General features: G+C 45.3%; 2 protein-coding genes across 2 annotated transcripts in view; both read right to left on the bottom strand.

Annotated features, from left to right (window-relative positions):
• LOC125744354 (IQ motif and SEC7 domain-containing protein 2-like) overlaps positions 1 to 5386 on the bottom strand; it is a 73347-nt gene extending 67961 nt beyond the window's left edge. The window contains 2 exon segments of the mRNA XM_049016067.1: positions 2305 to 4596; positions 5059 to 5386. Coding sequence (XP_048872024.1) covers positions 2305 to 2750 — 446 coding nt within the window. The 5' untranslated portion in view covers positions 2751 to 4596; positions 5059 to 5386.
• Positions 5387 to 18281: 12895 nt separating this feature from the next.
• LOC125745094 (membrane-associated guanylate kinase, WW and PDZ domain-containing protein 1-like) overlaps positions 18282 to 23954 on the bottom strand; it is a 63668-nt gene continuing 57995 nt past the window's right edge. The window contains 1 exon segment of the mRNA XM_049017590.1: positions 18282 to 23307. Within this exon segment, the coding sequence (XP_048873547.1) occupies positions 22442 to 23307 (866 nt within the window). The 3' untranslated portion in view covers positions 18282 to 22441.

Below are 23954 nucleotides of genomic sequence, written 5' to 3'. Positions count from 1 at the left end.
AGGGCCAGGGTGGAAATGGACTGGCATGTAGACCGGATGCTGCAGGGGTGAGTAATAAAGAGATCAGTTACCTTTCAAAGTGACGCGCCACTCAGGAAACAGAGCTTGCTGGCCTAACCTGCGAGGTGTAAAATTGGTAGCCAATGTGAAAAGGAAAGCTGCATTATCGCAGGCTTGAAAGAACCACTGCAAACTACAGAGCGTGTTCCTCGGCTGCCTTGCGTGGATCTGTTAACAGACAGCTTTTACTTAAGAACATATTTTGAAGAGCTAACAAGCGTTAAACGGCCATTAAAAGCATCTCAGTTTCTCCCGTGTTTAAAAATCACAGAAGAGTAGACAGTGAGCTAGCAGAGTTTTTACCTCTGCATCTTTGAATTTCAAAAGAAGCCAAAACGGTTACAAGTAAAACATGTTTGACTCACAGGGTCTCTCTCTCTCTTAGGTGCTACCATAATACTCACCCACACAGAGGCACGCACACAAAAACGCACTCAACTTACAAGGAGGGAACGTCATTCTCCTACACAAAATGAGCTGAAGTCATCCCCCCTACACACATCCATCCTTACATTAGCCAAGAGCACATGCACTCACATGCAGCCATGGTTAAAAAAAGAGACTGTCTGTTTGCATGATTGACTTAGCTGCAACAGCAAAGCCTGACTGCCCAAACCCTGATGTTTAATGCCGATATCTGGCCCAATTCTATTTATGAAAGCTCTGCTTACAACACACACACACACACACATTTGTATTCATACCTTTGTGGGGACCATCCATTCATTTCTATGAGCAAAACCATAATCCTAACTATGACAACCTTTAACCCCCTTACCCAGCCCTAACCTTAACCATAAGTAACCAAACAATTTTTAGTTTTTTGATTGCAGTTACAGTTTTTTTATATACATAAAATTGAGTTTCCCTTGTGGGGAATGAAGAAATGGTCCACACAACATCAAAATAACAGCATTTTATCACATTGTGGGGACATGTGTTTCCCACAATGCAATATATACATGACCCACACACACACACACACACAGACAAAATCATGTCTCAAACAGCCCACAGAAATGATGCACCCCACCAAATGAACAAGAAAGAAGTGACCACTTAATTCCTCGTAGCTCCTGGTCGGATAGGAGTATTCTCTATTAGCTACTGTAAAATACACCAAACGCTCGGAAAAATGAGTATTATATGAGTACTTACAGCCACATTTCTCCATAACAGAGAATGAGACCGGATGAGATAGACATGAATCTCTGGGAAATGGCTCTGATCACAGAGGGGTTTTATGGACGGTGCCAAATTACTGGATAGGAAGGTCAGTCTACATGCAGGTGATTTTCACATGTGTGTGCACACACACAGACACACACCCACACACACACAATTATACGAAGCTCAGCTGCTGTATGTCGTCTCACATGCACTGTTCACCCGAAAAAGCATGTAATACAGGCTACACAAGCCGATAATGCACTTTCTCACACTGCTATGTCCAAACATACACACAAAGAGGACCAATCGGAAAAACACCCTAACAGCTGCTGATTTCTCCACGTCTGCTCTTTCCGTTTACTGCTGGCAAAGCCAACTGGACACTGCCGTAACGCTTCACGTGCTGTAGGGAACAGGGAGTCCAGCAAGGCAAACCCCGTTAACAGCAGACTCTGGAAGTCAGCAGGCATTAATCAGTGCGGTGCCGGCCATGCCGTAGGGGCTTCCCTTAAGGGGAAGAGGGACCACAGCGGTCGAACAACTAACCTCCGTCGCTACAGTGCCCTCCAGCTTCAGCTGTTGATTCCGCCTGCTTCTCCATTCTGGCATTATACTTGAATGCGCAGAAATGGTAACATGATAAGTCGTGACAGGGTCTGTTACAGCCTTTCCTCTCTCGAAACATATAGGTCGCTGGATAATCGTTAGTTTGCTCTGGCATGTGACACAGCCAACTGCAGTCAAACGCCGCTTTCCGCTTCATTATTGCCAACAGCCAACCGTAATGAAAATAAGACGGCACACAGATCATATCCATCCTACCCTTCTGAAATCCCACAGCTACGAGCGGGGGGGGGGATCAACACACTATAAATGTCATTTATGCAACTAAGAAATCAATTTCAGTTCTAAGTATTCAGGTGCCAACAAATATACCTGTGCATTTAAGCATCTCTTTTTATTATACTGATATGTACTGTTGTATTTCATCCAGTATAGAAACAGGCCTTGGTGCTTCAGTAGCGAGCATGAGAATGAAAGGCAAGTATACAGTGCAAGCAGTGGAGGACTCACTGTCTGTGCAGTGTGGTGGCTGGGCTGGTGCTGGAGCTGTCCGTCCGGTCCAGTCTCTCCCTGTCTTTCTCCCTGTCCACTGGGGCCGATCCACAGGAGAGTCCCCGTGAGAGCCTGGTGTGCACACGCCGGTCCCGTGCCGGCACCGGGGGAGGGGGAGGTGGGCCGGTGCTGGCATTGCTGTTGTGGGAGTGGGCCGCGTGGCTGGGTGTGGAGACTGCGGGGTTCTGGTGGACCGACCTGCCGGGCTCCGATGCACGGGGCTGGCGGTCTAAGCGGAGATCCTTGTTTTCTTGGCTCAGCCGGTCCAGCTGGACCTCCAGCTCCTCAATCCGCCGCCTCTGAGTTTCCAGGAGCTTCTGCTGACTCTCAATGATGTTGTTGAGCTCAAGAAGGTACTCAACAGCCCTGTTGGGGCTCTCCGGGCTGCCCTGACCTGCGTCCATGGTCAGGGGCCTCGCACCTGGCTAACCGCAGAAGCAATTACCCAGGATGGCTCTGAGAACGTGTCCCCCCCCCCCACTGAGAGCAAGTGGGGGGGAGAGGACTATCAATGAATGGTCTGACAAAGGTGGGTCACCGATCTGTTTTTCCCGCTTCTCTCCCTATGAGTTACGGTGGAATAGAAAACATCCAGTTTACACTGTCTCAACTGTTAAGAATTAAATGTTCTTGCTGAGATAGAATCCATAAAGAAAGGAATTCTACGTGTGTGTGTTTCTGTGTGCGGGAACTGGTGTGGTTCTTTCACATGTAACCTGCATGTAACCAAAAATGCGGTCCAGTGAAGGGAATCGTCGATTGTTCAGGAGGATGGAGACAACAGTGTTATGAGGAAGGACATCATAGCCTGTCAAAGTCTATCACTTTTGAAATATACTATGTATTTTGGGGGGGGGGGGGGGATTAGGGGATTCCTGTATGTCAGGAGGGGGGCTGATTGACAGCCGGGGAAAAGACAGCAGCTAATAACCCTTCACTTGCTTCTCTTCTACTCCTCAGAATTTATTTCATTGGCCATGTTTTCGAAAGGCCACCAAGACAGGCAAGGTCAACAAAATCAATTCACGAGAAACTGGCTCCAAATGTCTGAGGGAGCGTCAGTAATCCAGATAGAGGTGAGATTTATTTCCGTCTATAGGTGCCTCTGCGGTATCTGTTCATGTAGTGGCTGCTTCTTTATAAAGTAAAACTGTGGTTGTTCTGTTTGGCTAATGAATGCCAATCAATGAATCCGTTGAGCAAAAAAATCTAAAGCAAACACTCAGCCTTCCATCCCATGGAGGGGGGGTGGGACGAGAATAAGGAGTATGAAAGAAGAAATGCGTAAAAAAAATCCAGTCGGAGAGAATGCGAGCTACACATGTCCATAGTAACAAATGGCTGAGCATCTCCCAAACTTCATCTCCATCAGAGCAAAGCCATCTTGTTCTACATCCATCGTTTGTGCAAATTCTCCATTCCTGTCTGCATCCGCACACGTCCTCCTGTTGTGATCCCCCCTCTGCAGCTGACCACAATGTGCTCCCCTTAAAGGTTACTCACTTCAGTTTTCTAATCTGCAAGGCACGCACGCACGCACTCACACGCTCTCATCCTCTCACACACACACTCACACACACACACACACACACACACACTCACTCAACTCCCCCCAGAATCACCCATTGCCTTATTTCTTGGACATACACACTCATCATCTCCCTTATGTTAACTTACAAAAAAATTATTTGTTCGCAGTGCACATCGCTTTCTCTCCGGTTTTCATAACACTAGGCTCTGAAAAGGTCCCATTTCTCTCCTTTCTCTTCGAACGACTCATCAACATTCCTTGAATCCTCCGTGCTGATTATTCCTTTTCTTTACCTATATCTATTAATTCCGTATATGCTTAAATAGTAGAACACTGATCAGATGCCCAAAAATAAATGAAAAATAATATTAGATAAAGCAACGATATCTTTTCCAGTCCCCCTCGTTTGCTCCTCCGCGTAACACCTGCTTCCACCCTGGCAGGCGCTGCGGAGATGGAGAAACGACGAATAGGTGGGCAATAAGAATGAACAACAAACCAGAAATTCTTCAACTGCTGTCAAGATGTCTTGTATAATTTTTCTCCTCGGTCGTTCCAGAGCAGTCTTCTTAACTCTTCTGCTGGTATCCACTTCAAACGTCAGTTTTTATCGGGATATCCCCGCTCCGACGGCCGAATGCGGCTCTCGGACGGTGATTCAGCTTGAGGAAACGCCAGCTATTGAACGGCGAAGGCAAAGCAGCGCTGTAGTCCGTGCTCTTCAAATACATGCAGATTAAACAAAAATACATATGAAAATATATATTTATATAATTAAGCTGTCATTATAGAATCCCAAACAGACTTGGGTCGTTTCCCCATAATTATTACGGACTAATTATAAAACTGTTCTTGCAGATTCAATTTATTTTCCATTAAGGAGGTAATTGGGTAAATCATTTATGCATTAAAAATATTAATACATATATGCTCCGGTTAATCATGCTGTCTTTACAAATGATGCATCGTTTCTAAATATATATTTCAGTATATTCGTCATATGATATTCACTTCTTTCTTTGCGCCAGTATTTCTTCATGCGTATTTCCACGATGCTCTATCCGAAAGAGATGAAAGTCAAAGTCGTCCCACAGTCGCTAAAGGTATCGGATCCATACTTGGGGGAAGCGGAATTTGCGAGGCAGATTCCCATCCCCGCCCGTCGGCTCCTGCTACTGCACCTGCCGCCCCCCTCCGCCATTCCATTCCGCTGCGCCGCAGAGCGCGAGAGCGCGCGTCAGTCAGTCAGTCGCTTGAGCTGGCTCGCGGTTCCGCCGTGAGCGTGTCTGACTGGTGCGCGGGAGACGCGCCGGCAGATTCTACGCTGGTCTCTGACTCGGCGGAGAAGCGCCGCTTCCTCTTATCCAGCGATATGACGTTAAATGGCGAAGCAGCTATAACTGGATATTGCTAGGAAACCAAGCTGCCGCATCGGCCATTTTGGACCTAACGACGGAGGACTTTTAATTGAACGTACAGCTTCGGACTGAGCCAAAATGGCCAGTGCGGGTCGTTTATCTTTCTGTCTCCCTGCCACCCGTCTGCCCAAAGGAACTTTCTAATTGAAATTTAAAAATTCATAACACTTAGTATTATTTAGTATTAATGATTGAAAAGTACTGAAGTTTCCTGAAAATTGGTATATGTTTTTACTTTAAATCTTTTTAGATGAAATCTATTGGCTATTTGATAGGCTTCCTCCATTATTTTTTAAAAATTAAAACCATATTAATTAGTTGCGTGCCAGTATATAAGAATTTGTTGAGCTGCCGACGCTATTGTGCATATTTTCTCACCTGTGTTGAGAAAAACCTACCCTCTGCCCATGTGAAGGGAAGCATCAGCTTTGAATTTGATGGTCAGTTAGACATACAAAGCTGATTGATTGACCATTTAAATTTCAAATGTAGTTTCACTCCATGTAGATCTGGAAGCCACTAAGGTAGTGTGGTTCTCCCTTTAGTTACCTAACCGGTTTCTCTGTGTGATTCAGTTTAACTTGTTTTACTGGCCAAATTTGCACTACGTAAGCATTTAATACACAATATTCAAAACAAACTGAGTAATATAAACATGTCAATAAAAGAGCATGTCATGTTTTTTGTTCTACACAAAGAACTATGCAAAACGTTTAAAATTAAAATGTTTTAAAGCCTTTTTTTCTGGACACTATGTACACATAATACAATATAAGTATGTGTATGCAATATAAACTAACAGGGATTTCTTCTGTTCTTCAGAAACTTACTGATACCTTGTTGGATGGCTTAGAAAACTGCTTCAGTTCCCAAACCTGTCCTCAGGGGCACCCAAGACATACCATATATTAATGAAATTATAATTAATTAATTTAATTTGTCTTTTTTTTTATAAAAAAAAAAAGACATTGAGGTATTGATTAGGTGCTATGCTAGTCAAAAACTACAAGAGTGTAGAGGTTTGGAAATGGCAAAGCTGAGCTTTTATAGGCAATATTATGGTTTTACACCAAAATAAAGATCATTTGAACATGGTTTTCTTTGACTGCCTTAGACTTTTGCACAGTACTGTACAATTACAGCTGCTGGAATATTATGAACATTCCTTGTCTAGGTATGGAATTCAGTGGAATCCAGGTCAATCCCTCCCTTGATTTAGGATTTGTATTGTTAGCAGGTTTGGTTTTGAGGTAAAGTACTGTGTTCTACACTCCCTGTATCTGTCATACCTTAAAGGAGAACATGGTTCCCCATAAACCTTTTTATCTACTGCGACATGAGCACAACCTCTGGCAGCCAGGAGTTCTTCTGTCAGCAAGTTCCATTCCCCATCCTTTGCTCACAGATCCTGCACGTGGTCATCATTTCAGTTTGCTCACCATTTTTCACTATGCATAAGTTGGCATTTGTAGACCGAAAACATTTCATTTGATTTTCTTGTGTGAGTTCCTTTCAGTCATGGTGTGTTTGTGATTAAAGTGAAGGTACTAATTGTGCTGATGTGTGCTAGTACTACAGTAGTAGGTCACTGTTAGTACTTTTGACTCTTGCTGGAGTTAAGCTCCTGGTATTGCACAGCTTTATGAAGGTATAGATATATGTTTTTCTGTCTCTTTCTGTTTTTTGAATAATGATAATTCAGACTGTAACTGTTTACAGCTAAAATTAGGGCTTTTCCTGCCCATATTGATTCATTTGTGTTTTTTTAGGAATCTCTACCCACAACCCCTGTGCAGACCTTCAGTCTTCCCATGAACGCCTGTTGGAAGTAAAAATATGGCACCCAAGTATCTAGCTGCCTGGCACAACCTCAGGGACAGTAAAAGTTATGGTTTAATAAAAACATTTTTATTATTTTTAGCTGATGTCATCAACATTTTCTGTCTCTCTCTGCACACCCACTAGACCTTATGCATTGCAAATCCTGAGTAGTTTTGCAGTGAATGTCATGTCTTCCAGCAGCTTTACGGTGCATACTCAGTGCATCGCTTCCTCACTGTGAGTGCCACCATCTGGTTTCTCTTCAGCAGTGATCCGAAATCATCTTCTATTGAGGTGGCAAAATTGGGATGGAAATGAGCTCGCATTGCAAGGGCACTCGGGGGGCCCTTCAAATGCACGGGGTGTTGGCACTGCAGGCCGCCTGGATGCTGACATGCTGAGCCAGCATGCTAGGCCTCTGCTTCTTGGAGCTTGTTACTCCTGCTCTAAACGCGTTCAAAGACAGTGACGGCTTCCATTCAGTCTACTTCCTATGTATCTGTCAAGATAAAGATATACGAAAGGAAATCAGTCTGCCAGGGGCTAGTCTCCCATTTAGGGGCAGCATTTCCCAATCTGGTCTTCGGAGACCCCCGTAACCCTTATGAGACCACCTCCTGGGGGTGGGAGGGGCCAAAAACATGGACTGTCTGGGGGGTCCCCAAGGATCAGATAGGGAAACATTGATCTAAGGTATTCCCCTGCTTTTACCCTGTGCCAACTCTGGCTAGGACGAAGAGTGAGAGGATGGATGGATGGAACATACAGTATGACAATAACAGTCCACTTATCTCCCAACATTGCAGGGCAGTGGGACCCCACAACATGCACACAACCAAGGCCAATTCAGAGATACCAATTGTCTTTGGCTTGTTGAAGGAAACTTACGCGACAGTGGGAGAATATGTGAACTCCACACACAAAATCCCAACCCTAGAAGTTTTAGGCAACAGTTCTATCCCCCAAGCCACATGACAAGCAAATGATATGTATGTGGAAGAAGAACTGATGCACTAGGTTTGCGTCTCCTGTTCATTCCCCTCCCCCCAAGATTCCACCACCTTGTTGTCCAGATCTGTGCTACCCTCAAGCATACTGCATTCTGCTCTGCATTGATCCAGCATCCTTCTCTACCTCCCACATATTGTCCCCTCTGTGCACCTCCACCACTGTGGTTTGAGGTAGACAAGACAAACAGCTGAGCTGATACAGAAGAGAAAGAGACAGAGAGAGAAGTGAGAGACAAGAGTGAAGAACTGTCTGAAATTACTATCTATTTTGCTGTTTGTTTATTAGAGGTTACAAACACTGTCATAATGCATTGCGTATTATTGACTAAATATTCAACTAAAGTCTATACTGCATATTGGATTGTATTATATCAGATGTGCCTGCATAGGATAAAACAATTTGTTTCTCAGTACTACCTGTGCATACGGCACAGAGATTCATTCATCTCTGCTACTCTCAGCTGGATCCCTACTAACAATGGGCAAACTGGTACTTAAAAATGCTTTGTGTGTTTCTGTGCCCAAATGCTTTCTTTGTGAGAGTCGCCTCAGTCTCAGGCACAGGGGGAAACTGTGTTCAGGACTGGTGAAGAAACAGGAAAAATCTCACAGTGCAGGAGAGGCTGTGTTGCCGTTGTGTGCAGCAAGGCATAGTGCTCCACTTCCTAACGCAGAAGCCAAAACAGACAGGGAAAGGATGTAAAATGGCAAAAATAGGGGAGTGAAAAGCAAGAAGGAGATGTGAATTCTGGTTCTCCCACACAGCGGTCTTAATTATTCAGCTGCAAAAAGTGATTCACTCTCGTTCATTCTCTCTATCATCCTTTCAGCTTAGTGGCTGCAGTGTGGAACATTTTTCTCTGGCAGCATTTTCTGTTCTTATAAAAGTCAGAAGCGTTCCTGAACTACTTTGATTATTTACACTCTCATCCAAGGTCTGCTGGTTTTCCTTCTTGCTAAAAACAGAACTATGAAGAAGCATGGCTTCCTCAACATGAGGTCTCACTGGCAAGCTGACTGGACACAAGAAATTTTGGTGCCATGAATTTCTGAAGTGTTTTCTTCATGATGCGGTGGCTTATCTGGCTTCGGAGGGAATCTGTGTCCCCACAATGTACTTCAATGCCTTCTAGAGTTGCCTTCAATTTATCCATCTCCCACTGGGAAGGATGTCGGGGGGGGGCACATGCTCACATTTCAGGTAGCCTTGGTGGTAGGCAGTAGGCACAGCGTCGTCACCTAGGCCTTCCGGCTTGCCCCTGTCGCACAGTCTCAGGGTCTGCTCTGGTGAGGCAATTCATAATCTTCCATGATGTCATTGGGACTCATGGCAATCTTCCTCCTTAAGAGATGAATAGCTGTTCATGGTAGACCATGGTATCACATCAATATCCAAATGGATTATGTAATTGTCTCTAACACCTCCCCCCTGCTCCCAGCTCAGTCATTCTCGTGACTCCAAATGTCCGTGCTGCTCATCTGAGGTTAGTGAGGGGATTCGCCTTCCCTGCAGCAACTGCCTGCTGTTTCTCGTGCCCGTTTCCAATGTTACTTTTTATGTCAGGATTGAGTCCAGTTTTATCTGACAGCCTCCTGTCTGTAATTACGAGGCCGCAGGCCGCATTAGCTATGCAGGAATTTGCTTTCCAAAAGCGCTCTCATGTTTGGAGCCCTCCTGCATCAATTCTCCTCACTTTTTTTTCCATCGGGGGGCGGGGGGGGGGGGTGGGATAGCTTGTCCTGTATGTCCTTCCCCTCCTGCTGTTCATGTCGTAAATGCTGGACACAGTGCCCCCCCACCCGCCCATACATGTTCACTTCTATCTGCCTTGCAAGCATACTGTGATGCACAAGCATGCAAGTTACCATGGGATTCGGAAGCAGGGAGGGGTTTTCGAGGAATAAGAGCACAGAGGAACTGAATTTAGTGCACAACAAAGCGGGTTCAGAAGGACCGACTTGTCACTCACAGGGGTGATTTACACGACTGCGTCTGCAGCCAGCAAATGAAAAAGCGCTTTAGAGGCAGTCGGGGAAGACAGCAGAAAATGAATACGATTTAACGTTGGCTCAGAGTGATCCTGCAAACCTTCCGGAGCTCCATCATCTCAGCAGCAAGATGCACATGACGTTCCAATGCACCGGAGTCTCCCTTTTTATCTTGCACTTGCTAATTAATTTGAAATACATCCACTATGGTTGTAGGTGTGTGTTGGTCAAACAGCATATATGTGGATCGGGTGGGGGGGGGGCTGCGGCTCAGACACACTGCAGGGAGGTGGTGGGGGGGGGTGCCTTACAGCAGCACAAGGGAGGGACTGTAAGTTTAGCCTGCTTGGATGCTGCTCCTGACAGGCCCAGAAGCTGCCGCCTCCTCCCTCATCCACCTAGGGGCTGGTTGGGTGACCTAGAACAGGTGGGGGGGGGGGGGTGATGGAGGGATGAGCAGAGAAGAGGCCTGGGGACCTAGAAGAACAGGTTCTAATTCATCTCCTATCTCTTCAGAATCCAGCTACGTCAGCCTGTCCAGGGCACGTCTGCCGGCCTCCACCATAATCTCAGAGCAACAGGCACATCTAATAAAAGTTCATGGTAACTCAGGTCTGGATTCCTCCCCCCACTCAGTGTCTGAGAAGTTCACATGTTCTTCCAGCATCACGCTGGTGTCCTTCAGGCACTCCATGCTTCCAAGACGTGGGATCAGGTGTTTTGGCATTAGCCGTGCGATGGCCTGGCATCCTGGCAGGGCGTACCCCTGTCTCGTGCCCAGTGCTGCCTGCATTGTGCTGCAAAGTCACTAGGGTGTTCTCCATGTCACCATACTATCCATCTTGGATGGGTAAAAATGCATTCGTACATTTTTTGAAATACTAAGTCTATATTTAAATAGAAGATGCATTTATTGTCATGGCAGTAGACGTGATGTTGCGAGGGAGATGCCAAAAAATGCAAACACAAGACCTGAGAAGTCAACAGAAACGTGCCAAAATGATCACCTTCATAATAAAACAACCTTCTAATCGGCATTACGATTTGTGTATACGTGCATGACTACCGCGGTAGTTTTTATTGATTCTTACATTCATATGGACGTTGGATTGTGAGTGCCTGGGGGGGGGGGGGACACATTTCCAGCTTGTCAGTTCTTCCTGGTAAGCCTGGGATGTTTGTAGCTCAGTCGGAGAATATGGCCTGGGATTAGGGTCTCACACTGTGGGGAGGACGTTACCCTGCCTTCTGAGCAGCACTACAGACAGTTTGTTTCCTGTCCTGACTCCCTTGCAACATCACGCTACGTATATGATCACTGGAGATGTTGTAACCCTGGAAACTGTAAGAATCGTCGTCCCATTCTGAGGACATTCTGCCAGGGCTTCGTTCTGTACGCTTTTGTAGCCGGTCTGATGTTTCCTGCGGCACTGTCTACCCTGCGCGGCAGTGAAACCCGCTACGCTGTTTCACAGACATGCCAGCAGGTTTTAAGTGCTAATGGTTCGTTTTCCAGAGGTCTGGTGTTCCCTCCTCGACACTCTTTCACACTTTACTTGCTCCAGTTTACTTTTTGCAAACGTAAGACGACGCTATTTGTCATTTCAAGTGTCCGCTGACATCTGAGGCATCTGAGGCTCCGAAGGCCCAGAAGTGAGATAATGCCTCACAATGAGGAAATACCTCATTACCAGTACAGCGGTGTCCCCCTCTCCTCCAGAGCTGAGCTCACTGTACTGTACCACATATCCAGCACAGTGCACTGTCTGTACTTCCCTGCATCGCTCCCCCGAAGAGCCTCCCACTACAGCAGGGACTTGTCTTAGCAAAGTATAATTAGCGGGAGCAGCTAGTAGAAGGAAAAGGAGATACAAATCTGCAGCCGTCACTGGGAGATAGAGGCCCTAGCAGTGGCCCACATGCCGTCGCTTCCTTTCACACGTTTTGAGGAATATGTGCCAGGTACTGATGTGGGGCCAACACGAGGACCGGCCGATAGCAACGCTGAGCTGAGTTTTGACTTAATGCTGCGGTGTTTCCACGGCAATACTGTGTGGGAGCCACATTTCGACACCCGGAGGTCTGCACCACTGCGTCTGCTCCGGCTTTCCGCAGACCACGCATGCTCCAACAAAAGCTGAGAAAATATGAACCCCGCAGAAAGGTTAAGGGAGTCTAGTGCAGACAACGATGACAAAGTAAGCATTCGGGGCCCAGCCTGGGGGACAGGCCACAGAAACGCCCGTCCTCTGGGAATGGAGAGAAAGACCCACCTGTCAGCAAGGCCTGGCTTGTCTCTTTCTTGGGGTTTGCCTTGTCTGGGATCGGCTGCAAGTAGTGATGTGGCGTGCCTGCCTGTGCAAATGGACACGCTCCAGGCAGCTCGAGAAGTCGTGTGTGTGTGTGTGTGCGTGTGTGGGCACACGTGTGGTTTGTGTGCGGATATTGGATGCTGCTGCTTAAACCCCCTCATGCACGTTCGTACCATTGGAGGGAGCTGTGTTCTCCTGACGGTCTGTAAATCAGCACATGCGATCGTGAGAGTGAGTGGGCACATTTGTGTGGGCGTGTGCTTGTTATATTATCCAGAATCTCTGCTTTTATTATCTATGTATATTACATACATACATGACTGTGTGAGTAATTTTCAGCTCAAGTTACCCTTTTCATGACATGTAATTACTTTATTTTACAAACATCCATAAATTAATTTCTTTATTGTCTAACCTCTCTGCATATCTTCCTGCAGTGCCTACGTGACATAGTGTAAAACAAATTATTTAGTAGCAGCGAGCTTTAGCATAATGAGGATTTGTCATGGTTTGTGGAGATTTATGAGGTGTTATTGAGGGCTATACTGCGAACCGATCTGTTTATCCATTATACATGAGCGAGTCCATTACATCTCCAGAGGCGATAAGTGGAGGAGAAAGAGGGGAATGTACAGGAGAAAGGAAGACATACAGGCAAAGATGCTAAAGGGAAGTATGAACCTCAGAATTGGAGGGAAAGAGAGCAAGGAGAGACGAACGAAGCAGCGCATCAAAGTGTGGGCTGTATTATTTCCAGGTGAATATTTTGGTGATAACTTTTTCATCAATACTACAGAAGATAGAACAATTTATAGACGTCGCACATTTGCCATTGACGTCCCCTTCCTCTTGTGCAGGATGTTCCCCCCCATGAGACGTCTCAGCACGTCATCCATAAAAATAGAGTGTCGAGTGTGATGATTGTGAACCTGTGGGTGACGCATGTTGTCATATGTAGCATCTATGCGTTCTGACTCCTCACAAAGGTTTTACAGCAGGTGCTGTACAAGAAGGTTTTTTTTTTTGGGGGGGTAATCAAATACATGGACAATAAATCTGCGTTGACCTTTCCCCGTAATAAATAGAGTGAGACAGTTCAATATCTCATTTTATTGTTGCAAGATCTGCTGACTGTATGATCATTTTGGCTGGAGGGCGAGAATCAGGACGTGGTGATAAGGACACAAGAGGCAGCTCATTCTTCACAACAGAAATACCACAGTGGCTTTAAGTCCACATCACACTTCTTTAGTCTTCTGACAAAATAAACAGCAACAGTTAATCTTCCAATTATATACTTTTCTAGCCCGAAAACAGGGCTGCCTGAGCCTCAGAGGATCATTAAGTGCTATTTAGACAGCTGTCAGCAGTCATCCCAAAAAAGGCAGTGCAATCTGCAATTCACTGCCTGCTCTGAGACTGGGAAACAGCAACATCCACATTTCCCTGTGTAACACTCCCACATAAATTAATTAAATGCACTTGACAGTCAGGGCATACTGCTAAATGGTTTATCTAGGACCATCTGAAAAGGTACAGATAGACATTTACATAAAATTGTCTTGCTATGTATCTACTGTAGCATTATAGGGATTTATCATTCAACATACAATGTTCGGTAACTCCAATTGATCCTGGCATGGGGGGGCATACCTAGAGGAAACCCCATCATGATGTGGAGAGAGCCCAAGAAGGGACTCGAACCCTGGACCCAGGTATGTGAAGCAACAATGCAGTACATTGCACCACTGCACCATCCCTTGTTCTTATAATGTAAAATAGTAAAATCTTTGAATAATAGAGTAATGGTAAAATTCTATTCATTTTCAATTGGGAGAATATAATTCAAGACCAGGTTTTTGCCTTGTAAACGATTACACTGGAGATTGCCCACTGAAGTTAAGCTTGTGTGAAAAGCATGCAGAAAGGAAACAATGGTGTTTTTCCTCTCCTGGCAACATATTCAGTTACTCAGACACATCACCTACCTGGGACATATTTATATAACTTTTCTCAAATGCAGCAGAAGGTCCGATGTAATTTGGGGGATGCACAGGATTTGTGCATTTGTGCATCCCCCAAATTCGATCAGAACTTCTGCTGCATTTGAGAAAAAAAATCAAGAGAATGATAAAAGAATTTTTATCTAATTTTATTTCGTATGTTAACCACCAACAGCCTAAAAAACAAATAGATGTTAGAAGTCAGCATCTGCAGATAGGATGTAGGTGGACAATTTATCGTAATTATACCCTGAGCGATAGAAAAATTACTTACTAAGTGCCTTTTACAGATAAACAGAAATCTTCTGACTTTGGGATATACAAAAGCTCATCCAAACATAATTGTTACTGATTGTATGCCATGTGCAGTACCTTCAAAAACAGGGCTGTGCCCCAGGGGGCGCCAGTTCCACCTGATGCAGCTCAGTTCAGTTCATATTTTTTTCTGGTCTCCAGAGTATCCTTAAAATCTTGAGACCGTTTTTTGTCATTTTTGTTAAGATCCAGAATGTTATTTTTTGTAAAAGGAAAAAGGGAAATGTAAATAAATTTCTACAAGGTTTAACCCTTTTGTTCAGTCCAGTACACTCCCACATACATTTAGAGAGGTCCAGGGGCATCTGAAATGGGAAGGGGGGGACCCCAATATTGGCAGACACCCCCTCCCCCAATCCTCTCACTCAGTTAAAATGTATTACTATTAGAGAACACTTGATTAGGGTTATTAGAGAACATTTGATTGTTCAAAAACTTGCTGTTTTACTCTGTTATAATTTAAGTCAAGCATAATTCTCTGTGGCTTTTACAGGTGTTAATAATCCCCAGCACACGTTGCTACTGGCAGGTATATTTAGATGGAAAAGGTAGGCCAGTGCCCCCCCACCCCCAACCTGTTTATACGGCTTCTGTCTTGTTCTAGTTTGCATGGTAGAATATTTCAAAGCAGGCAGGTCCTCTTCTGGACATCAGCCAGTCCCGGTGGACAGAGCAGCATTTTGATCCAAGTCCAATTTATCATAATCACTGAAATATACAGCTCAGCAATGCACTGCACAGCCCCAAAACCATCCACAAATCCAAATGCAGATGGATGTGGTAGTGGTCGGGAGCCACACAAGGCGTTCTTACAGGCAGTAAGCATCTCAGTGTTACACAGTGCTGATGAGCTGAATTCTCACAGTTATTCATTAAGAGCAGAGGCCTTTGCACAGAAGGGGTGCAGGGGTCTGGCTGTCCATTGCATCTCGGATTAAGACATTCCGGGCCAAAATGTGGAGCTGTCCATGGTTGTGAAGCTGCTGCGGTTGGAGATGGCGCTATCCAGTTGCACCTTGTTAGCAGAGTCCCTCACGACCTTCAGAAAACATCTTGAGTCCTGCTTCAGGGACAACCTGCCAGTGACCCTCCCTGGCTCTCCGCCTTCATTGACTGTTTCAGTAAAAAGGTTTGATTTGCCGCTAGTGGATGATCTTGTTTTTTGCACTTAGCCTGATTCCTTTCAAATATTCTTGTGGTATTTGAATAGCTTTTCTGGTTTTAGGTTATAGCAATGCTTTGCATAGCTTTTCTCCCTTAATACTATTTTAAATTTAGTGGTGTCAGGGTCAGCGCCTGTCAAACCCAGTCCTATGTGTTCAGTCCCCCTTTGGCCAGCAGGTGTTGCTGGCCGTCCTGTTCCCTCTGTCTTCATACTACTCCCTAGTGTTTTCCCTCTTCCCATGCCTGCTGCATAGCTCACTGGGCTGACCCTGTAGCACCAAGGCTCTAACCTTGCAGTCAGGGGATTGAGGTCAGCCTCACTTGTTTTGTTTTCTAGTGTTTCAGTTTTGTTTATCCTATTTGTGTCCGGTTTAATTCTGTTATGCTCGTGTTTGTGTTAGTGTGCATTTCCCAGTATGTAGTTAATGTTTCCTAGGTTTGGTATTAAAGTTCCCTGGTTTCTGTGCTTGGTAATTGTTAGTGAAGTTTCTCCACCTGTGGCCTATTTCCCTGTACTGTGCTCATTGGATAATTGTCTTGATGATTCACCCCTGCCTTTTGTTAGTCCTTGTTATTTGTGTATTTAAATGCCTGCCTTTGTCCTGCTCCTCAGTCTGCCATTGTGAAATGTCATGGTGTAATGTTGCCCTGTGTTTGGTCCTCGGTCTGCTCTCTGTGTTTGGTCCTCGGTCTGCTCTCTGTGTTTGGTCCTCGGTCTGCTCTCTGTGTTTGGTCCTCGGTCTGCTCTCTGTGTTTGGTCCTCGGTCTGCTCTCTGTGTTTGGTCCTCGGTCTGCTCTCTGTGTTTGGTCCTCGGTCTGCTCTCTGTGTTTGGTCCTCGGTCTGCTCTCTGTGTTTGGTCCTCGGTCTGCTCTCTGTGTTTGGTCCTCGGTCTGCTCTCTGTGTTTGGTCCTCGGTCTGCTCTCTGTGTTTGGTCCTCGGTCTGCTCTCTGTGTTTGGTCCTCGGTCTGCTCTCTGTGTTTGGTCCTCGGTCTGATCCCTGGTTGTATTGCCCTTATGGTTTTCGTAGCTTGATTTAGTATTAAGTTCTGGTCTCGTTTTCTGACTTCTCATGGTCCTTTGTTTTGTTTGATTTCCAGTGTTCTCTACTTCCCTTAAATACTGTAAATCCCTTTTTCTTTTGGGGCTGCAGGTGAATCGCCACATCCTTACCTGCCTGCACTATGCCCCGAGTCTGTGACAAGTGGTCACTCAGTGGATGCTCTAAGCTGGCTCCTTCACAGACATACTGTATGCTCACGATGTATTAACTGCATGACCTTGACAAAAGATTCTGCTAAATAAATGCAAACGTAAACATGCTGAACGGACAACAACCTTCTCAATGAACTTTCATGTGGCCACCACAGTAAGTTTTTTTAACAGTAATATCAGAGAATGAGAAACATATTAGTAGATTGAAACAATCCAGCAATGAGAAACATTGATGAAAAATGTCCATTGGTGTGAATGTGGAGTTTGTATGACTCCTGGTGTCATTCTAGATACTGAAATTCCTTCTAGCAGGCAAAGGACATACACTTAGGCTAATTAGTGTCTGTAAATTTCCAGTAATGTACTGTACCTTGTGCTCTATGTTAACTGCTATAGATTCCAGTCCCCCCCCCCCCCCCCCCCCCAACTTCCTACCCACACAACCAAGTATAGGATAAGCTGCTAGAAGACAAATGGGGTGAGTCTACCTACTCAACACCATTAACCATGTGTAAATGAACATGCTAAAAATGTGTTTAGAGTGATAATTTAGTCCAAAGAACATTATTGTATGTAGGGAAAACATTCCAGTATTTCATCTAGTACTTGACGTTTGCGCTTTTCCCCGTTGGCATAATATAAAAAATGCATTAAAAAGTAACATTCCTCCCATCTCTCTTGTATTTTATTTAAGGCACATCTCACTTCTCAGACCCCATGAGCAGCATATTATCTACAGCTGCTAAATTAATGCAGAAGTGTGTTCATAAATCGGGACCTGAGGTTTAATTTGTACAGCAGGGGATAGAATATGCATGTCAAAGTATGGATTAAGTTAAATATATCGGGTGCTTCTCACCAAACCTGCGGTAGCATCCCACAGTAACAACAGTGTCAGCAGTGCCAGAGTAAGAATGACATACATGTAGCAAGGACAGAGTGCGCCCTCTGCTGGATGGTGGTGAACTTTTCTTCCTTTCCACAGAACACCCTGCCTCAAGGTCTTAGGAAGACCTTTCCACTACCAATGGCATTTTGATAGATGACAAACATGCAATAAACTGACTCACTCTGAGCTCAATATTAAGTAAACGTTTTAAATGAAATGAAATAGTCCATTCCAGCCTAGACACAGGTCAGAGACACACAAACGCCCAACTGTTTTTAACTATTTTATTTCAGCAATTGCATTTATCTTGTCAGTTTTCAAAATTCCCTGTTTATGCATTCAGAAACATAACAATAATAATATAACAAGTTTACTCCTAGAACAAAACTGTACACCTGTATTTATAGTGATATTTATATATACATACAGCCATAGACACCAATGTCAATGTGACCACCGGCTCAAATACAAGGTCAAACCTGTACAGAAATAACTCTAGAGGAGAGAATTCCCCAATTCTCTGCTGGGAAACGTAACAGTCGCATAACTCTCTTCACTTATGAGCCGAACGCAATTAAACCTGCGTGCAAAGTTGGCGCGTCACTTCTTAATACCAAGTGAGAGTGCATTCTTTCTTAAAAACTCAGGTGTGATTTTTCATTAGCTTTCTGCTTGGCTTGCCAAGCAATAAACAGATTTCAATACTTTCAGGGCATTAGTATGTGATTAAAATATTAGGTGTTAGTTTTGACGTCATTTTTTCCCCCCCATAAAATTCATAACAGGAGAGAAATTTGTTCACAGTGAATAGCATTAACTAATAATAATCATTCTTATTATTAGTCAGCAGACAGAGGAGAACAGTGACTAGTTGTAGCCGGAACCTTAAACTACGGTTGGGTGTCATTAAAGTCAGGCTCTATTTCCAGCTTTAACGATAGCGGGGCAGAGCCGCTGAGGCCTGAACCGGCCCAGCCATGAATATGGGCTTTGGAAGCATGCATGTCATTCCACTAGTGCTTTGGGGCTAAAGGGACACTCCTGCTAAGCAGGGGTTCCACAGCTACGAGGAGTTCCATCAGCAGCTTTTCACGTCAGGCAGGCAAACCTTTAGCAGCTCTCCATTCCACTCATAGGGTCTGTGAGACAGGTAGCATGAGGTATATATATATATATACATATATACTGTGTATATGCGAAGCTGCAGAGAACTAACGCAAGGCTACTTTCAATGCATGTTTTTTTTGGCTGCAATAATATCTAAATGAATATCAAAGCCAGGGTATGTACATGAACAAGACACAGGCTGATCTGCATGCACCTAAACACTGACGTGGGTTTGACGCTCCAAGTGTGCAACTTACGGGCCAGATCGGCGACGGGCTGCACCGTGCAACATTACAATATGCGACAGCAATGTTAATCGGGATGTGTGTTTGTGTGTGTGTGTGCATGCGTGTGCGCGCGCACTGTATTGTGCAAAGTGCTTGAGCAGGACATTTGAGGAACCAGAGAAATACACCTTTTGCAAACATCACCGTTCCTCACATGCCCCATTGTGCAGTGCTTGTATTTTGTCTCACTATTCTGGGCACATCTGGTTGATGAGTTTGTTCCTGAACTAGCACTGTGCCATTTCTATGAACTGCATCCACTGTTAACAGGTTGGCTAGAGCACAGAGACAATTATCCAGCATGAATCTGATGTTACACTAGTGACCATCCGCTGCAAATTCCTGTCACAGCAAGACCGGCAGTGATAATATATTGTAGAGCACACTGCCAGTTTTGCTGTGAGAATGAGAGTTCACACAAAAAACCTTGTTACTGAAAGTGACACTCCTCCGGAGCAGCTCTACTGCTGCATTTCTGTAAGACACAGTAGTTTTGGTAACACTTTACTTGAAGGGCATAAATAATGTAGTAGTACACTCTTACTTAATGTATTAATTAACCAGAAACTAAATGTTATTTATGTTTTGATCCCATTGCTTCTTCATCATTAATCAATCATAATAGTTCATGAATTTCATGCATTTCCTAGATTTGTTCATGATTGGTACTTGAGTAGTAACTGAGTTACTAAGTTGCTTGCGCCCCCTTGAGTAAAGCGTTGCCGTCGTTTTTTTCCTGTTGTCGTTTAAACATATTATTAGATCAAGTCTGAGAATGTGCAGGTCACATCGACAGGAAAATGAAATCTAATGGTGCCAGAAAGAGTAAATCCTTCCATTACATGCAGGTCCTGAAATGATGTGACCGTCAACACATCATAAATACAAGTGACCTCCACTCTGCCACCACAGTGTCAGCTTGAAGGCGGGGTCATGCTTGACTAAGTGTATTAGTGACCAAAGGCTGCCCAGTCATTTCCCAGGATCGTTCCTACTACTGGAACCTTAAACAGGAGACTTAGTTTGAACTGATTCAGCAAATTTCTGGCTCTTTACTGTAAATGGGAAGCGTGTAGACCTCTGGGTTTATAAGTAGCCTTGGGCCGATCCCTCTGTCGAGCAAATGATTAGAAACAGAGATCTGGAAAGCATGGCATCTACTGGTATTTGTATGAATCCCTGAACAACTTTTTTTTTTTCGCCAACAGTATAAAAATCGGATGAGCCCATTTCCCTTTACAGTTTTACACAAATGTTCAGATTAAAAATACGCACATACCAACTTCCAGAACAATGGCGCTCACTAGGAAATTAACCACTGATCCATATTAACGAGCAGAGAGGGCTTACATGGAGTGCACACATCCTAGTGGTGGTTAATGGCTTCTTATTGCTCGTAGGAGTGAGGTAATACACGGGATGCATATTCATGTACAGTACAACACCTTCTCATTTGTATTTACCCAGCACTCTGTTACTCTGCCCGATAGGGAGGGTCTGCATTTCATCCTTCATCAAAACGCAACCAGAAATCAAAACCAGCGAATCCTCAAAAATGCATAGAAGACCAGCCAAAAATGCTCTGTTATCCTCTGAATACAAAAAAAGCTCGAGTCGAACAATGTGATTTAGGGGAGAAAAGACTGGGCCAAAAAGGAAAGGGCAGAAGGAAGACATTTAGTGACTGATATTGGCATCTTAATACCGTGGTCATTTTACATGTTATGAAATAAATGGAAGTGTTTATACAACAGAACCAATAATACAAACGTATAGGCAAGTCGATAAATCTTAAGAAAATAGCAACGTGATGTTTAAATGTGAAAAGAAGAAATGTGTGCACATTCAATATGATGTGAAGTCGCTGCGACTCACGGCTGCACGCATGGAACGGACAATGGGACAATGATATTCTACGCTGAAGACACCTGCAGTTATCTTATACAGACGCCACTGCCTGCTTGAAAATAAGAATGAGGCACTTCATATTACTTGCATTTTCTTTAGCAATAAATAAAATTTAATTTCTCTTCGGACATCAGGGTGACGATGGCCAACAGTGATCTGATGGAGGTGTCTGCAGAGGTGTGATTTTGTGCAGTATAAATACTTTTTGGTTGAACTTTAGTTTCAGGAAGAAAAAGGCACAAGGCGAAGTGAGAGACCGATTTATCCCTTGTTGGTAGAACATACTTTTCACGCTACTTTCCAGAACGGCAACTCAACACTGACCTTTACTTGACTCCTGCCCCGACCATTAATGAAGACTGCATCCACTCTACACCATGTGTTACAGGGCAGACCTCAATTGTTAAAAGAAAAGCTTCTATTTGCTGTAGGGTCTGGTGACTGGAGGGGTTTCTAAATTGGTCCCAGAGTTCTTTACATGTCCAGCTTTAAATGTAAATAAATCTCAATATAAAAAGATAGAAAGCCAGGGTTAAAATAGGAACAAACATATCAAGTGGGGCTCTAACACTAGCGGGTAGCATTGCTGGTGCAACCAAAGGAAAACTGCGCTCCATCTTCTGCTATGTGATTTAGTGTCCTCTAGATGGCACTAGGAGTCAGTTTAACTGGTGGTAAATCAGTCGTGCAAGAGGATCGGTGTGAAAATGGAAAAAGGCGTAATCATGACAGGTCGGATACACGGAGGACTCGCGTGTGTCCCACTCTGTCTCCGTCTGCTGCCTGGATGTCTGCTCTGCCAGCCTGCTGCCCGTCAGCATCACAGTCCTCCATCCCCTCTTTCCAGCCTGCTGCCCGTCAGCATCACAGTCCTCCATCCCCTCTTTCCAGCCTGCTGCCCGTCAGCATCACAGTCCTCCATCCCCTCTTTCCAGCCTGCTGCCCGTCAGCATCAGAGTCCTCCATCCCCTCTTTCCAGCCTGCTGCCCGTCAGCATCACAGTCCTCCATCCCCTCTTTCCAGCCTGCTGCCCGTCAGCATCAGAGTCCTCCATCCCCTCTTTCCAGCCTGCTGCCCGTCAGCATCAGAGTCCTCCATCCCCTCTTTCCAGCCTGCTGCCCGTCAGCATCACAGTCCTCCATCCCCTCTTTCCAGCCTGCTGCTCGTCAGTATCTGAGAGAGCTTATGCTGACTTGGTCGGAGCCAGGGGCCGGGGGACAGGGAGCCGGGGGAGGGCTGGGGGCCCCAGGGGGTGGCTGGCTCTCTTGGCACCATGGTGTCTGAGAGAGAGAACCCCGATATACTCGCCCCGGAAACGCTGGTCCCGGACAGACTGGCCCCTGACTCAGACTCGGTGTCTCTGTCCATAGACATGAGGAAGGAGAAGGGAGCTGTATCAGGCGTGGCGTCGCCCTTCGTCTCGGCCGAGGGCTGCGGACGCTCCCTGCTGTCATCCCCTCCGCTCCTCTCTGCTCTGGGCTGGGGTAGTCTCCCGCTCACCGAGGGGAGGTGTGCTTTTCTCTCTTTCAACTCCCCCGTGCTAGTTTTCTCCTTCCTGTCGTCCCTCTCCTCGCCCACAGCCTGTCGCCCCCTCTCCCTCTTCTTTTCCTTCACCTTCCCTCTGTCCCCTGCTCCCTCCATAACCTCCTCATCCTTGCTGCCTCCCCAGTTGCCCAACTCATCCTGAGGAGAACTATGGGCACCCTTCTCCTTTCCTCTGTTCCCCAAAGACTGTGACCTCTGACCCCGAAGGTGACCTAGCCTTTCACTCCTCTCCTCCAGATCACTGTCGGGTGTCCTCTTCCCTCCCTTTTCACCTCTCCTTCTTCCCTGGCTCCCACTTTTTTTGTGTTGTCCCTTCCTCACTCCCCCCCTCTTGTCTGCCTTCGACCTTTGACCCCACCTGAGAAGAGTGTCAGGGTCCTCAACGGCAGTCACTCCCGGGTCCTCCCGGTAAAGTGAGGAGGACGGGGAGGCTGCTCTGGGTTTACGGCCTGGAGACACAAAGGAGAGAGGAGAGAAACACCAGGGTTACGGCTGCAGCAGGTGATCTGCCTCCTAACGCACTTCCCGCTGACTTACAAACACTCATTTGTCACAGTGGCATAATGCAAATGAAATGAGGTGAACTGAACCGTCTACCTCACTGAGGAGGACGAGAAGGAGGAGGAAGAGGACACTGCATACTGTATGAGTCATGAAACAAGATGTCCAAGATCCAGGAAAACAGTAGCAAGACCAGGATGCTTTGGGGCTTCTACCTGCTGGCCCAGAGGTGGCTTAGGAGGCCGGTGATAACAGCGCTGACTGCCTACACTGGACAATCCATCCTCCTAAGCTTTGTGAATGCAGCTTTTGTCCTGAGCTAGCTCTTAAGCCGAGCAGGCCTGCTGATTGAGCGACGACTGTGCTCTGACCCGTCAGACAGATTGTTCAGGCTTACATAATAATGAAATAATGCTGGTTTTGTCTGCCCCATTTGTGCTGAAAATGAATTAATGTAAATGTGTTTTTAATTTAGGGCTGCATATCAGTTAAGTGAATAAATGATTCATAGCAATTTCACAGTAAATCTGTACGGGCTTCGACAAACTACACAAATCCACCAAATTAAGAGGCATTATCTTACTTTCAGTTACAG

Source organism: Brienomyrus brachyistius, chromosome 6 (genome assembly GCF_023856365.1).
Source record: "Brienomyrus brachyistius isolate T26 chromosome 6, BBRACH_0.4, whole genome shotgun sequence".
In the NCBI taxonomy this organism is placed as follows: Eukaryota; Metazoa; Chordata; class Actinopteri; order Osteoglossiformes; family Mormyridae; genus Brienomyrus; species Brienomyrus brachyistius.
This window is presented reverse-complemented; position numbering and strand designations above follow the sequence as displayed.